Source organism: Orycteropus afer, unplaced genomic scaffold, assembly GCF_000298275.1.
Source record: "Orycteropus afer afer isolate SDZICR_OR568_19922 unplaced genomic scaffold, OryAfe1.0 scaffold00042, whole genome shotgun sequence".
Lineage (NCBI taxonomy): Eukaryota > Metazoa > Chordata > Mammalia > Tubulidentata > Orycteropodidae > Orycteropus > Orycteropus afer.
The window spans coordinates 14,104,437-14,119,285 of NW_006921629.1; the positions used below are offsets into that span (position 1 = coordinate 14,104,437).

Consider the following 14,849-nt stretch of genomic DNA (forward strand, 5'->3'; position numbering starts at 1 on the left):
TCCCACAGCTGTGAACGTGCCCAGGTCTGAGAGTGTGCCTGCTGCTGTGTGGATGTCTGGTCCTATGGGGCAGGAAAGTAGCCCTGGAGATGCCTTGAGCATGTGGGAAAGGGTTCGTACTGCCCGAAGGCCCATGGCTTCAGGGATGCCCATGGTTTCTGAGGAGCTGTGGTCTGTGGGGGAGGGTACTGGTTCTGGGGCTTTCCCAGGACCATGGGGAAGGAGACAGGCTGTCAGTGTCCCCGTGGCTCCCAGGGTTTCTCTGGAATCCGAGGTGCCTGGTCCTATGGGCGAGGAGCCTGGTTCTGGGGGTATCCCAAGATTGTGGGGAAAGAGGCAGGCTGCTGTGGCTACTGAAGTACCCACCCCTTCTAGAGTGCCTGGTCCTCTGGGTGTGGAGCCTGGATCTGGAAGTTCCTCAGGCTTGTTGGGAAGGAGACAGCCTGTACAAGTACCGGTGGCTGTAGGGGTGTCCACACCTGGCGGGGTGCCCATGGTGCCCAGGTGGCCTAGACTTGTGCGGGATGAAACTGCCTCTGTAGGTGCCTCTGTAGGTGATGCTGGTTTATGGGGAGGGAGAGAGACTTCAGGAGTACCTGCAGACTCCACGGGTCCCACAATGGGGTTGCCCACATCTGCCGGGATTGCTGGGCCCATGGGGCAAAAGACTGGCTCTGGGGGCATCTCAGGCTTGTCAGGAGGGAGAGTGACTGCAGGGGTACCTGTGGCTTTGGGGCTGCGTACAGCCACCATGCTGCCTGGGCTTGCAGGGGAGGAGATATGCTCTGGGGGTCTCTTGTGCTTATCAGGAAGAAGACAGACTGCTGGGATGCCTGTGGCTGCTAGAGTTTCCATGGCTGTGGGAATGCCCACAGGTCCTGGGCCTCTGGTGGAGGATTCGAGCTCTCAGGATGTCTCAGGCATATGGGGAAGGAGAGAGGCTACTGAAGTGCCCGTTGCTGCCAATGCCGCTGGCCCTGTGGAAGCAGAGACTGGTTCTGATGATGTCTCAAGCCTCTGGAGGAGACAGGCTAGAATAGGCCCCGAGACTCTTCGGGGGCCTCAGTCTCTGGGGGTGCTTGCTGCTGTGGGAGTACCGGTGCCTGGGCAGGTGCCTGCTGCAGTGTGGGTGACTGGGTCTATAGAAGAAACAAATGGGGGTGTCTCAGACCTGACAGCAGTGAGAAGAGGGTCCACAGAGGAGCCTGGGGCTTTAGGGGAGGAGACAGGTGGTAGAAGCATCCTGGGACTGGCAGGGACGAGGCAGGCTGGGGGGATGTTGCATACTTGTGGAGATGGGGCCAGGTTACGGGGCTGTCCAGGATCTGTGAGAGAAGAAACAGACGATGGGAACGATCCAGGAGTGTCAGGGACAAGACCGACTCTAGGGATACCCGAACCTGTGGAGATGTCTCCAGTTTCAGGGGAGGAAACAGGCTTTGGCCATTTCAGAGGTCATCCACAGCAGAGGGCCAGGAGACAGGCTGGAGGAGTTTCTGGAAACGGAGTGAGGCGGAACACTTTGGGAGAGAATTATGTGGAGGTAGAGAGATTGAGAGGGGCATCCCAGTAGTATGTGTAGGGAACAAGTTTGGGGGGATCTTGGGGCTCTGGGAGGGAACATGTTGGGGGGAGGATTGTCCTAGGTTATGAATGAAGGCACAGGTTGTATCTCAGAAAAGGGGAGAGAGAGAGTTTGTGGAGGTATGCTAGGGGATGCAGGGATGCAGGGTGACAAATAGGGAGGTTTCCTGGAGTAATGGGGAAGGGATGGGTTGCAAGGTGAGGGGTGTCCCAAGACTTTGTGTAGGGAGCAATTAAGGGTTTGTGTGTGTGTGTGTGTGTGTGTGTGTGTGTGTAATGTCACTTGAGGTATCCTGGAGCTGTGGATCCTAGTCTTTTCCTTGTGGAAAATGGATTATGAGGCCTTAGGCACATGAATGCATCCAGGGGAAGTATTGGCCACGTAAAGGTTGCAGGTGCCCTAGCCCACTTCTGCAGCTCCATTCTGCGGACTCCAGCACCTGAACTGTGACGGTGTCAAGCCATTCAGGATTGCCTCGTTCCTGTGCCTCCTTCCGTCTGTTTTGTTTTGATCCTGTCTCAGCAGCCTTAGAAATAAGGAATCTTGGACAGCTGCCTTTCTCCTCCTACAGATGTATCTGTCTTTAAGCAAATCCAGTCTGCAAACCTTGAATTTATTCAAAAGCTTAGAGATTTTTTTAACCTTTCCCAAATGATTTACTGTAGAATTCCTTGAGAGAACAAATTCCCCAGTGCATTTAAAACTAGTCAGTTTACAAAAATACAGCGTAGTTCAACAACTGTTTGTCTGCTATGCTCAAAGCACTGTGTTGTGGGAAATAGAAGAGCAAGACAAGGCCTTTCCCCTCAAGGAACCTTGTCTAGCTGGGAAGATGAGACATATACCTGTGAAATAGGTAAATAACCATATGAGCCAATACAGTGTGTGTGAAGCACCCTGATGAATGTTAGCAGTAGTAGAGTGTATAAGGAGCATTCAGAACAGGGAAAGGCAGTGATGTTTACAAAATACTTTCGTATCTGTTACTGTGTATATGTATAGGGTGGTGGGAAGATGGGAAATAGAGGATTTCAAAAAATTGTTCAGTAAGTAAGTTAATGGCAGATCCTAGCTGAAGTCCAGGTTCTCTGAACCTGCAGGTCTACTTAGTTAGAGCCATTCTGAGTTGTGTCCATTTGGGCTGCCTGATAAAAGTAAGGTGTATTGCTCTTTGACTAGTCTAATGCAGACTATATGTCCATAAAACCATCCTACTAGAAAATGCTAGATTACTATAGCAGGGCTCTGTTTGGAAGTAATGCCCTACTGGAGACCTTTGAGATTTGAAATTTGGAATGAAAAAGAGTGCAAGAAATTGTCATTAAAATAGCATGCCCCACTCTTTTAGAAATGAGAATTCCAAAGTGTGGTTGCTTTCATAAATGGAAGAAACTACGATACACTTAAATAGTCACTCTTCAGTAAGAATATGTTATGGGCTACTTCTAGAGTATTGTTACATGTGCATGAGCTTGTGTTTTCTTTATTCTTTTCCTTTAAAACTATTGGTTTGAAAGTAGCTTGCTTTCATTTTAGGCAATGGTTTCAGGGAAGATCTATTGGCTGATGAGTAGGTTTCCACTCTTGTTCTACACCATCCAATGTGATGGGACCAGGCAGACCTGCTCCAACCTGTGTTCATCTTACAGCTGATGCCCAACTAGATGGGAGGTGTGACCACAGGAAACTTCAAGCCCAGGTAGTCTTTTCTTTTTTTAACTTTTTATTATGGAACATTGCAAGTATACAGAAAAGTTGCAAGAAAAGGACATCGAACACCTTTTAATCCACCTTCTAGATACAACACTGGCTAATTTTGCCCAGTTTTTCTATTTGCTCACCTATCTAAAGTTTTTGCTGAACCATTTCAAAGTAAGTTACAAATATTATGAAAATTCTAAATATTTTAGACTGCTTCTACTAAAAATAAACACTCCTCCTTAACCTTAATACCATTATCATATCTAAGAATACTGACCAAGAAAAGCTAATTACCTGATATTAGCTAATAGTCTTATTTGACTTTACCCAGTTGACGACCCTAAAGTGCCTTGAAAGTTAGAAGAATTTTATAGTGAATACCTGCCATTAATATTTTGTTGGTTTTTTTGGTGACATATTTATTCTTCGACATAACCCTCTAGAAATACATCTATCAATCCTTATTTTTTTACCTTTTTCAAAGTAAAATGCAGACATTGGTATCTTAAATACTTTATTTTTCGTTTTTAAAAAAGTTTTTATTGTGATTTGGGTGAAAGTTTACAAAGCAAATTCATTTTCCATACTGTAGTTCATACATAAGGAGTTCTGGTAGCGTAGTGCCTAAGGCACTTGACTGCTAACCAGAAAGCTGGTGGTTCAAACCCACCAGTCACTCCTCGGAAAGAAGATGGGGCAATCTACTTCCGTAGTGATACTGCCTTGGAAACCCAAGGAGGGGTCGCTATGAGTTGGGTCCGACTCGACGGCACATTAACAACAACAACAACAGTTCATACACATTTTGTTTCATGACTTTGACTGCAATTCCCCACAGTGTAATAGCTCTCTTCCCATTTCCTCTCTCTATTACCTCTTCCCTGTGTCCTTCCCGCCCCATGCACTTCTGCCCCCCTGAGCTGCCTCTGCCCTTCTGTTCTCCCAAGATTGATTGCTCCAAGGAGTGTATCTACCTGATGTAAATGCTCACCCTGTATGCCTATTATTTGGCTGGAAGCCACAGGAGAGAGTTCAGTTTCAGACAGATCTGAAGGATAACTAGGGACCCTAGTCTCAGGGGTCTCACCAAGCTGTATCAGACCAGCAAATCTTGTATTTTTTTTTCTGATTTTGAGTTTTGTTCCACATTGTTCTCCCACTTCATCCAGGCTCTCCTGCATCAGTCCTCCTCCTACTGGTTGACAGTGGTAGCTGGGCACCATCTAGTTCTTCTGGTCTCATAGTCATATAGGCTGAGGATCGCATGGTCTACCAGTCCCTTGGACTAAGTGGAAGACCCCAGTCGCTACTCACCAAAGTAGGTTGTAGAACCATGTTTTTGTGTAGTATGTTACCCCAGTTGAGCTTGATGTGCTCTACAGCCATGGTCCCAAGTCCACAGGTCCAACTACTCACTCCATCAGGTGTATCCTAAATACTTCAGTGTGCAAATCATTTACTTTGATTTTAATCCTTGCTTACAGTTTCGTTTCTTTGGATGTAAAATTTACACTACAGTGCTAACATCTTAAGTCATATTTGTTGAGGTTTAAGATACACCAGCCACTCCTCGGAAGGAAGGTTGGGCAATCCTACTTCCGTAGTGATACTGCCTTGGAAACCCAAGGAGGGGTCGCTATGAGTCGGGGCCGACTCGACGGCAAACAACAACAACAACAAGATACATACTCATATAACCCACATCTATATCAAGAACAGATAATTTCCATGAGCTCTGAAAGTTCTCTTATACCACTGTCCAGTCAGTCCTCACCGTTAGCCTGCAGAGGAAACCACTATTGAGGGTTTTTCTACCATAGATTAGTTTTACCTATTCTAGAACTTCATGTAACTGTAATTAGTGTGTACACTTTTGGGTAAGTCTTCTTTCACCTCGTTTAATGCTATTTGTGATTAACCTACGTTGTTACGTGCATCTGTAGTTCGTTCCATTTAAATTCCATGGTACGAGTGTACCAGTTTGTTCATCCATTCTCCAGCTGAGGGGCACCCAGGCTGTTGCTAGTGTGGGCTTTATAAAGAGAGCTGTTAAAATGTTCTTGTACAAATCTTTTTGTAAACATGTTTTCATTTCTCTTGAGAGTGAAATTCCCTAGGAGTGAAATTGCTGAATCCTAGGATTGTTGTTGTTTTATGCTGTCGAGTCGGCCCCAACTCACAGCGACCCCCCCGTGGGTTGCCAAGGCAGTATCACTACAGAAGTAGACTGCCCAACCTTCCTTCCGAGGAGTGGCTGGTGGGTTTGAACCGCCAGCCTTCTGGTTGGCAGTCAGGTGCCTTAGGCACTCTGCTACCAGAGCTCCTGAATCCTAGGATAGGTGCAGATTTAGTTTTATAGGAAACTTTCAGCCCTTTTTACAAAGTGATTATACCATTTTGTATTCTCCCTGACAACGTAAAGGAGCTCCAGTTGCTCCACATCTTTAACAACACTTGGTGTTGTGAGTCTTTTTCATTTTAACCATCCTGGAGGGTATATAGTTAGTGTATATACTTGTGTGCATATACACATGCAAACACATGTATTTTGTATACAGAGCTACACTCACATACCTCTACATCCACTTCTTTCTTTCTCTCAGGTAAACTATTTTTCTGTCTGTATAACTGAAGTAAAACCCATGAGTTCACACAGGTATCTCCAGTTTAAGTCTGTTGTTGTTATTATGTGCCGTCAAGTCAGACCCGACTCACAGCAACCCCTCCTTGGTTTTCAAGGTGATTTCACTACGGTAGTAGATTACCTAACCTTACTTCTGAGGAGTTGCTGGTGGGTTTGCACCGCCAGCCTTCTGGTTAGTAGTCAAGTGCCTTAGGCACTATGCTACCAGAGCTCTTGTTATTTTTTTAAAATTGTTTTTTGACATAATTTCAGACTGACAGAAAAATTGCAAGAAAAATACACAGAATCTCTGGATAGCATTCTGCCAGATTCCCCATATCTTTAACATTTTTTATATACCTCTCTGTACACACACACACACATTCAGACAGACACACATAAATGCGTATTATTTTCTGATCTTCTGGAGTAAATTGAAGACATGATACCCTTTTACCCCTAAGTTCTTGTATGTGTTTCTGAAAAACAGGGAATTTTCTTATACAGCCATAGTATAATGATCAAACTCGAGGAGTTAACGGCTTTATGGAGGTTTTGTCACTTGTCCCAATAATATCTTTTAGCAAAAGAAAAGCCAAGATTGAGAGTTGCATTTAGTTGTCTCTTTTATCTCCTTTATTCTGAACAGTTTCTATATTTCATGACATTCACATTTTTGAGGAGTACAGGCCAGTTGTTTGAGAATATTCTCTCAGTTTGGCTTTGGCTCATGTTCACTCTTCATTAGATTTAGGTTAGGCATTTTTGGCAGGAAAACCACTGAAATGACGCAGTGTCCTCCTCAGTGCATAATACCAAGAGACGCAGGCTGTAGATTCTTCCCACTACTGGCAGTGTAACTTAAGGCATTGGATTAAGACGGTTTCTGCCAGATATCTCCATTGTAAAGTCACTCTTTTAACTCGTATAATTAAAAAGTCTCTGTCTTTGAGGTTTTGTGAATACCCTTTTATTTCTCAAACTAATGCTCTAGGTTTAGCATTTATTACTGATTCTTACCTGAATCACTTTTTTATTATGGTGGTTGGCAAATGGTGATTTTCTAACTTCATCATGCCTTCTACATTTATTAGTTGGCCTCCTGCTGTTTAAGGAAGAGCTTTCGCTTCCGTCTATCTATGCTTATGTGTGTACTACTGTGGGCTTATGCATTATGTTATTTAGTAGGTTAGATTCTTTACTATATCATTTATTTTTATTTTCAAATTTACTCTGATTTGGCCAGCGAGAGTCACTTCAAGCAGACTCCGCTGTCCCTTTGACACATTCACATTGGTCTTAGATCACTTTTGGGCCCACAGACATATTCCAGACTCTGTCCTTTCCCTGTCCAAGCCCTGGAATCAGCCATTTGTCCAAGGAGCCCTGATCCCCTTCAGTGGAGAGAGCTATTTAGAAGCAAATATCTGGGTGCTAGGTATACTTACTACTACTGGGATATCATTGTTTCTGGGCCCTCTCAGAGAACAGAGTTGGTAAGTTCATGTATATACTTCTGTGTGTACAACATGCAAACACAAATGTTTCGTATACATAGACACTTATATCCACTTCTTTCTATCACTTAAGCTATTTTTCTGTCTGTATATCTAAATAGGGAGCTCTGGTAGGATAGTGCCTAAGGAATTTGACTGCTTACCAGAAGCCTGGAGGTTCAAACCCACCGGCCACTCCTCAGAAGGAAGGTTGAGCAATCTAGTTCCGTAGTGATACCACCTCAGAAGACCCAAGAAGGGGTCCCTGTGAGTCGGGTCTGACTCAACAGCACATAACAACAGCAACATATCTAAAGTAAAACCCATGAGTTCCGACAGGTGTCTCCAGTTTTAGTCCAGTACTTTCCATATTTATGATCCCTGGCTCTAATAGTAGAGACCTGGTTTCCATTATCTATGATGTATTTACTCACTCCTAGAATGCACGAATACTCAGCCCATGCCTTTGAAAACCTAGAAGCGTACTAGAGTTCAGTATTTGTTTTGAGTGCTTTTTATCTTTAGCCTGAGGACATATAGTCCAAAAACCATGCTCAGAGTTTTTTTGGGTTAATTTTTTTTCACCTTCCCTTTTTAGTGTGCTTCTGTTACTCATTTGAAATTCCATTCTAGTCATTTATTTCTTCTCGTGTTCATTTGTAGGGGTTTCCCCCATCCTCATGGACTTTCTTTTCTTTCTCCTCCTTCCTCCTGTTCTTGTCTTTCATTCTGCTATGTGTCAACAATTAACACAGTTCCAAATGTACCTGTATGAAAAAAACATCCCTTCTATCTTTCCCATCCAATTCTCACTTACACCCTGTAACTAACTAATATAACTAACTAATCTCAGTCTCTGGTTTGTCTTGCCTGTGGTGGGTTTTTTGCTTTTTTTCTTTTGCACAAATGATCGATCAGGTGTATGTGTATTTTCTCACATCCCTTTTTTTTTCCCTTACGTGAAAGATAGACTGCTCTTTCTGCGCTTTTTGCTGAGCAGTATATCTGAGCACGTCATTTCATAAAGCTCTTCCTCGTTCTTTGTTACATCTGCATGGGACTAGCTTTTCAGCCACTCTCCTACGTGGGCTTTTAGGATGATTCCAATATTTTACAATTACGAACAGTGTAGCAATAAGTAACCCTGTGCATGTTGGGGATGAATTCCAAGAAGAGAGCCTGCTGGGTCAGAAGGTAAACATGAATGGTTTTGTTAGATGTTGCCACATTCCCCTCCAGAACGGCTGGACCAGCACACAGTGAGAGTGCTTGTTTCCTTTCCCCACAGCCTCACCAACAAAATACCCAAAAAAAACCGCACTGCCGTCGTCGGACCAATTCCAACTCACAGTGACCCTCAATGGGTTTCCAAGGCTATAAATCTTTGCAGAAATGGGTTGCCTCGTTTTTCTCCCACAGAGCAGCTGGTGGGTTTGAACTGCTGACCTTCTAGTTTAGCAGCCAGATGCCTCACTCACTACATCACCAGAGCTCTTCACCAACAGAATATGTTGCTGTAGTTTTTCTTTTTTTGCTAATCCCATAGGCTGTGGATGACATTTCAGTGTAGTTTTAATTTGTATTTTCTTTATGATATTGAGCACCTATTCATATGTTTAAAGGCCATGTTTAAATATTTTTTGGAAATTCACAGTTTTTGTCGTTTTTCTGTTGGGTTATTTTTTTTCCTTTCCTTTTTTTTTTTTTTTTCTCTCTCTCTCACTTTTTTGTGCAGATGAAGGGAATAACGTAGTAAGTTGGAGACATGAACTCCACACAAATGTTTGAGCAGCCCCTCTCACCCTGTGGGAACTGTAAGGTCAGCCCCCTGGAAAGGAGTTTCCTCCATCCAAGGATAGCAGTGTCCCTGGAGCAGGCCCGACTCAAACAACTCCGTTCTTTCAGGCAGAGCAGGCAGAAATGGACCTATGAAGTCTTGACTCTGGCAAGAGTATGAGAAAAGTTAGTATTGAATATAGGATGCCCCTGCAGTCCTTGGGCCGGCACTCAGGCTTCATCCATTTCGGGGGGGCACGCAGTGCCTTAGCTCTGAGGCTGATTGAGAAAGAGGGTGGGTATGATTCCGCTCTCCCAGCCTAATTAATTCCTGTAAAATTTCACCTTAAACCTTAATGTGTCTGTACATATAAAGGTATTAGGCCTTCATATTAGATTTCTGTTGTAAATATTTTCTCCCAGTTTGTCAGTCCTTCTTTTGGCTGTGGTTTTTCATTTTTTGTCTGTTTGTTTTTCATCCTCCCCCCCCATGAGTCAATGCATTCTTTTTTTTTTTTCCCCCAGTGTTCCCTCTCCTCTCCTCTTCTCCCCTCCCATCCCTGGGACCAACCAACAAAGAAAGTTTCCTTCCATATGTAAACCTTTCCTTGACTCTCCATAACAACAAACTAATACTTTATTTGTCCTTCCGTGATTGACTTATTTCACGCAGCATAATGTCCTCCAGGTTCGTCCATGTTATGTGATGTTCTGCTAACTCTACATTATTCTTCAGTGTTGCATAGTATTCCATTGTATCTATGTACCATAGTTTGGTTACCCATTGTGCTGTTGATGGGCACATAGATTGTTTCCATCTTTTTGCTCTTGTAATTTGTTGTCATCATTTTGTTACATGCTTTCTCGTGGTGTTGATTTCTTCGTTCCATATAGTTTTCTATGCTGAGCTTGTTTTGTTTATGAATCGTGTTATCACTTCCTTTGTTGCTTTTGTTTTAGTATTTGCTAAATATTTGGGCTGGTCCTCTTTTTCATTTTGATATGAAGATTTGTCATTTTTCTTTGAGGTTACCCTGTAATTTACAGTTTTCTTCCCAAGTTTGAAACAGTCCATTCTATCTTATAGTTGTCTTGACTTCCCTACCATTTAGAAGTTCTGTAACTACACAGTTTTTTATCCCTCTTTTTGGTTTGTAGTTGTCCTCATTTGTCAATTGATGTCTCTGGTTCCCTGTTTACAATGTTGTAGGCTTGTTTACTTTGGATACTTCTATAACTGGGTTGGTTTGTGGGTTATGTCATCATGTGTTAATGATCAGTTATTGTTTGCTGTTGTCGGTTTGCTGTCAAAAAGACTCCCTTTACCATCTCTTGTAAGGTTGGTCTGGTTTTAACGAATTCCCTTAATTTCAGCTTATCTAGAAAAGTCTTAATTCCACCATCATATTTGAGGGACATCTTTGCTGGGTTAATTCTTGGTTGGAAATTTTTCTCTTTCAGGGTTTTATATATACCATCCCATTGTCTTCCCACCTGCATGGTTTCTGCTGAGAAATCAGCTTAGTCTTATTGGTTGCCCCTTGTAGGTAACTTTTCGTTTTCCCCATGCTGCTTTTAGGATTCTTTCTTTGTCTTTGGTTTTAGTGAGTTTGATGATGACATATCGTCGTGATTTTCTTTTGGGGTCTAACCTGTTTGGGGTTCATTGGACTTCTTGAATGGATATATTCTCATCTTTCATCATACCAGGAAAGTTGTCGTCCAAGAAATCTTTGACAATTTTTTCTGTGGGTTTATTTGTCTCTTCCTATTCTGGAATTCCAATGACACAGGTTATTCCTTTTGATGATATCCCACATAGACCTTAGGCTTTCTTCATTTTGTTTTATCTTTTTTCTGATTAATCCCTTTCCAAAGAAGTATTGAGGTATTTGTCTTCAATTTCACTAATTCTGTCTTCCATTGATTCAATTCTACTCCTTTTCCCATTCAATGTATTATCTATTTCTGAAAATTTAGTATTAATCTTCTGGATTTCCGTGTAGATTTTTTATCACTTGTAATTTTCATTTATTTTGTCATTTTGTTCTTGTATTGTCTTTTGAAATAGTTCTAGAGTCTTCTTTGTGTTTTCCTCATTTCTGTCAGTGTTTTCCTTGATCAGTCTCTCAATTTATTAAAGGCACCTAAATATAATTCTTTATAATTCCTTATCAGGGAGTTCCAGAGCTGCGACTTGCTCAGGGATGTGTTTTGGGTCTGTATCCTGGTCCCTTGTTTCTCCTGCTTTATCTTGCTTCTTTGTGTGCTCTGTGATGCTATGCTCTGTTTTCTCCGAGACATTGTGACGTTTTTGTGTTTATATTTGATTGGTGAGTGTATGTTGGAGTAACTTGCACACAATTTTCGTTTTGTTTTGTTTGTGTGTTATCTGTGTAAGCAGGGTACTATGCTGTGCTCCTCTATTCACTGGTTGGCAGCACTTATACAATCACCACCTGTCTCCTTTCTCGTTGTCAGCCTCCCGTATGTCCCTACCATCCTTGGCAAATGGGACCTGTTCTTAGGTCCTTGAAATCTAGATGAGAATGCTATCACTTTAAAATCTGAAATGGCCGCCCCTTGTAAACATTCAAAATGGCTGCACCCCCAGTCACTTTAAATATTCAAAATGGCCACCACTTGTAAACACTCAAAATGGCTGTGTCCTCAGTCAGTTTAAATATTAAAATGATCACTGCTTATAAACAGTCAAAATGGCTGCACCCTCCATACTGTCGGAAGTCCACAGCTCAGGTTATCTCCCTCCTTGCTCTTTCCCTTGGTAGTCATAGGCCACCAGTGCAGTCGTCCCTGCAGCCTTTGGTGACCAGGGCTGATCTTTAGGTCAGTCATCAGGACCCAACACCAGCAACCAATATCTTCAGGCTGTTGGTTTCATCAGAGCAGCTGACAGTCCACAGCTCCGACTGTCTCTGTACTCACTGTTTTCGTTCAGGTTTTTTCACTAGTTGGTGCCTAGTCCACTTCTGTGTACCTCCTTTCAAAGCTCAGGGTTACAGAATTATCTTTTGTATCTCTGTCATTTGGTTTCTCTTTTCTGTGTTGAAGAGGGTCTGTGTAGCTTGTCTGTCTATTCTTCTGTCTTACTGCTTGTTTTTCATTTTTATGTGGTCAATTTATCAGTCTTTTCTTGTGTCACATCTGGATTTTTAGTCATGGTTAGAAAGCCTTCCCCCCCACACACCCAGGTAAAGAAAAATTCACTGCCCTCCCCTCAGTTTTTTTTCTTGAATTGATATCAAATTTCCCGGGTATTTTAGCTTTATTTTTACTCTTTGGGGAAAAGACCTTTCCTAATAGGCGTGCAAGTTTCAAGTACTCTTTGTGTACTTTTCAGATGGCGATCCTCTTTCTCTAGCAAGGTTTTTCATTACTCTTCTTTTTGTTCCCCCTCAAAATACTTTCTTACAGTTTTATCACAATTTTTTTTTCAACTGAGTTTCATACATATGATTTTATATATATTTATACATACACACACACTTATTTAATCATGACAGAAGGATGGAAGAGCATCTTTAAGATAAAGGCCTCATAGCACAGAGTGTGTTAAATTGGTAGGCATAGATCCTCTTGTTAACCTGCTCTTAAGAGGTCCATTCAGAAGTTCACATATTTAAAGCCATAACATCGTTTGTTCCCTTTGACCTAATAATCCCAGGACAGGCAGTTTATCCTAAGGAAATAATTTAAAAAGAAATAAAATAAATGCATGGATATACTAATCAAAACAACAGTTTTATTAGTGGAAAATATGGAACAATCCAAATGTTTGATAATAGGGTTATGGTTAGATGAAGTGTGAAAAAGCCATTCACTGGATTTTAGAATGAAATCATGAAAAATAATAAAAACTGTAGGGATATGGAAAATACGCCTGTGTTTTTTAAATAAAAAAACAAAACTTGTATCTACTCTAACTTGAAGTGACTAAAACTTAAGCCGGCACAAATAACACATTAAGAGGAAACGTTCAGAGTAAGATGCACTTGTTGTTGTTGTTGTTGATGTGTGCCATCAAGTCAGATCAACTCATAGCGACCCCTCCTTTGGTTGTCGAGGCAGTATCACTACGGAAGTAGATTGCCCAACTTTCCTTCAGAGGAGTGGCTGGTGGGTTTGAACTGCCACCCTTCTGGTTAGCAGTCAAGTGCCTTAGGCACTATGCTACTAGAGCTCCTCAAGATGCACTTCGGTGCAGGATAAAAGATGTAGTCCAGCCATTAGGTGAAAAAGCACAGGACCACCTGAAGAGGTATAGTGAAATGGCTTAAGTCTGGTGTGGCTATATGGCCCGACTGTGGGGCAGTTTCCTCAAACGGATTGGTTACTTTCTAGAGTCTGATATTTTGAAACAGCACAGAAGTACATGACTGGGGATAAATACTGGTTGCTGCTTGAAGCTTTTTGGGTAGACTTTTAGAGGAAGATCGCAGTATGATAATAGTAAACAGAAGAGTAATACTGTGGGACTATGTGACTATGGAATAGACCCAGGGGTGTGTGATGCTGTCAGTATGATTCTATCAGTACAACAGAAAAATTTCTAGCACTAGTAATCTTGTGGGTAAAAATTTAGAAACTTGATTATAGACTTATACTAGCTATACAACATGTCATATGTCTAATGTGTGTATATGTTTTATTTGTTTTATAAAGAACCAACTGCAGTTTAATAGGAATGTTCCTACAGATCCAAGCAACTTGGCGATCAGATATACCTGTCCACATGCAATTACAATTGAGAAACTGAAGCACTCATACCATGAATCATACCATTGTAAAGACTCGGGTTTTAGAGATGGGCCTGACCTGAGCAGTTCTGTTTCCTTTTCCGTCATATCAGAAGAGAGACTTAGCTACGCTGTCCACCTAGCCAAACGAGATGTGAAACGAAGACAATTTGAAGAACATATGAAAGAACATCATCTCAGGAGTCAGCCCCATATCTCTCAGAAATGTGTGCATACGAAGCCTAAAATAGCTGGACATGGTGTAGAAAGGAAGGAATCAAAAAGTCAGGAAGTCTTTCAGTGCAGCCGCCAGCCGTTCAAAGGTGAAATTTCCAGCTCAGGTGCTAAGGTATACCTGTACCCATCTCATCCAGGACACTCAGACCTTACCGTGCCAAATTCGCCACCCACCCGGGATCCAGGACTTGAGCCACATCCCAGGATAAGTGAACAGAAAAGCCTATTAGAAGTTCAGCGGCTCCAGAAAGAATTAAGCAGTTGTATCCACAAAATTGAAGAAGTAGCTAAAAAAGGTGAGAAAGTAGAGTCTTCATTTTGAGGAGATGCCATGAGTGTAGGATAATTCAAATGTATTCCTTGGGACCTCCCAAAACTTCCCTTCCTCCTCCTGCTTATTGGTTCACTTGAGTATGAATATTCAGGACAGGACAGTTCAGACTTTGTGTATGATTAGTGTCTTTTCCTCTGAAAAGTTTCCCCTGTTTCCAGCAGAGATCTGAGAAGTAGCTCCTTTACTGTAGGCTATCTCTGTAAGCACACTGACTGAAGGCCTGCCAGGATTTGGAATACCTGCTGCCTGGACCTTAGGTCTTCTGGCACCTGAGTGCAAATTATCCTGTAATGTTTTCCTTCTTTATCCAGAAGTCCTTCTGGCAAAATTACTTTTAATT

The 14,849-nt window shown here is 42.2% G+C and overlaps 1 protein-coding gene across 1 annotated transcript in view; it reads left to right on the forward strand.

Annotated features, from left to right (window-relative positions):
- Positions 1–3,191: 3,191 nt before the first annotated feature.
- Positions 3,192–14,849, forward strand: part of KIAA0753 (KIAA0753 ortholog) — a 74,592-nt gene continuing 62,934 nt past the window's right edge. Inside the window, exons 1-2 of the mRNA XM_007937507.1 lie at positions 3,192–3,284; positions 13,865–14,471. Coding sequence (XP_007935698.1) covers positions 3,192–3,284; positions 13,865–14,471 — 700 coding nt within the window. The remainder of the gene's footprint in view (positions 3,285–13,864; positions 14,472–14,849) is intronic.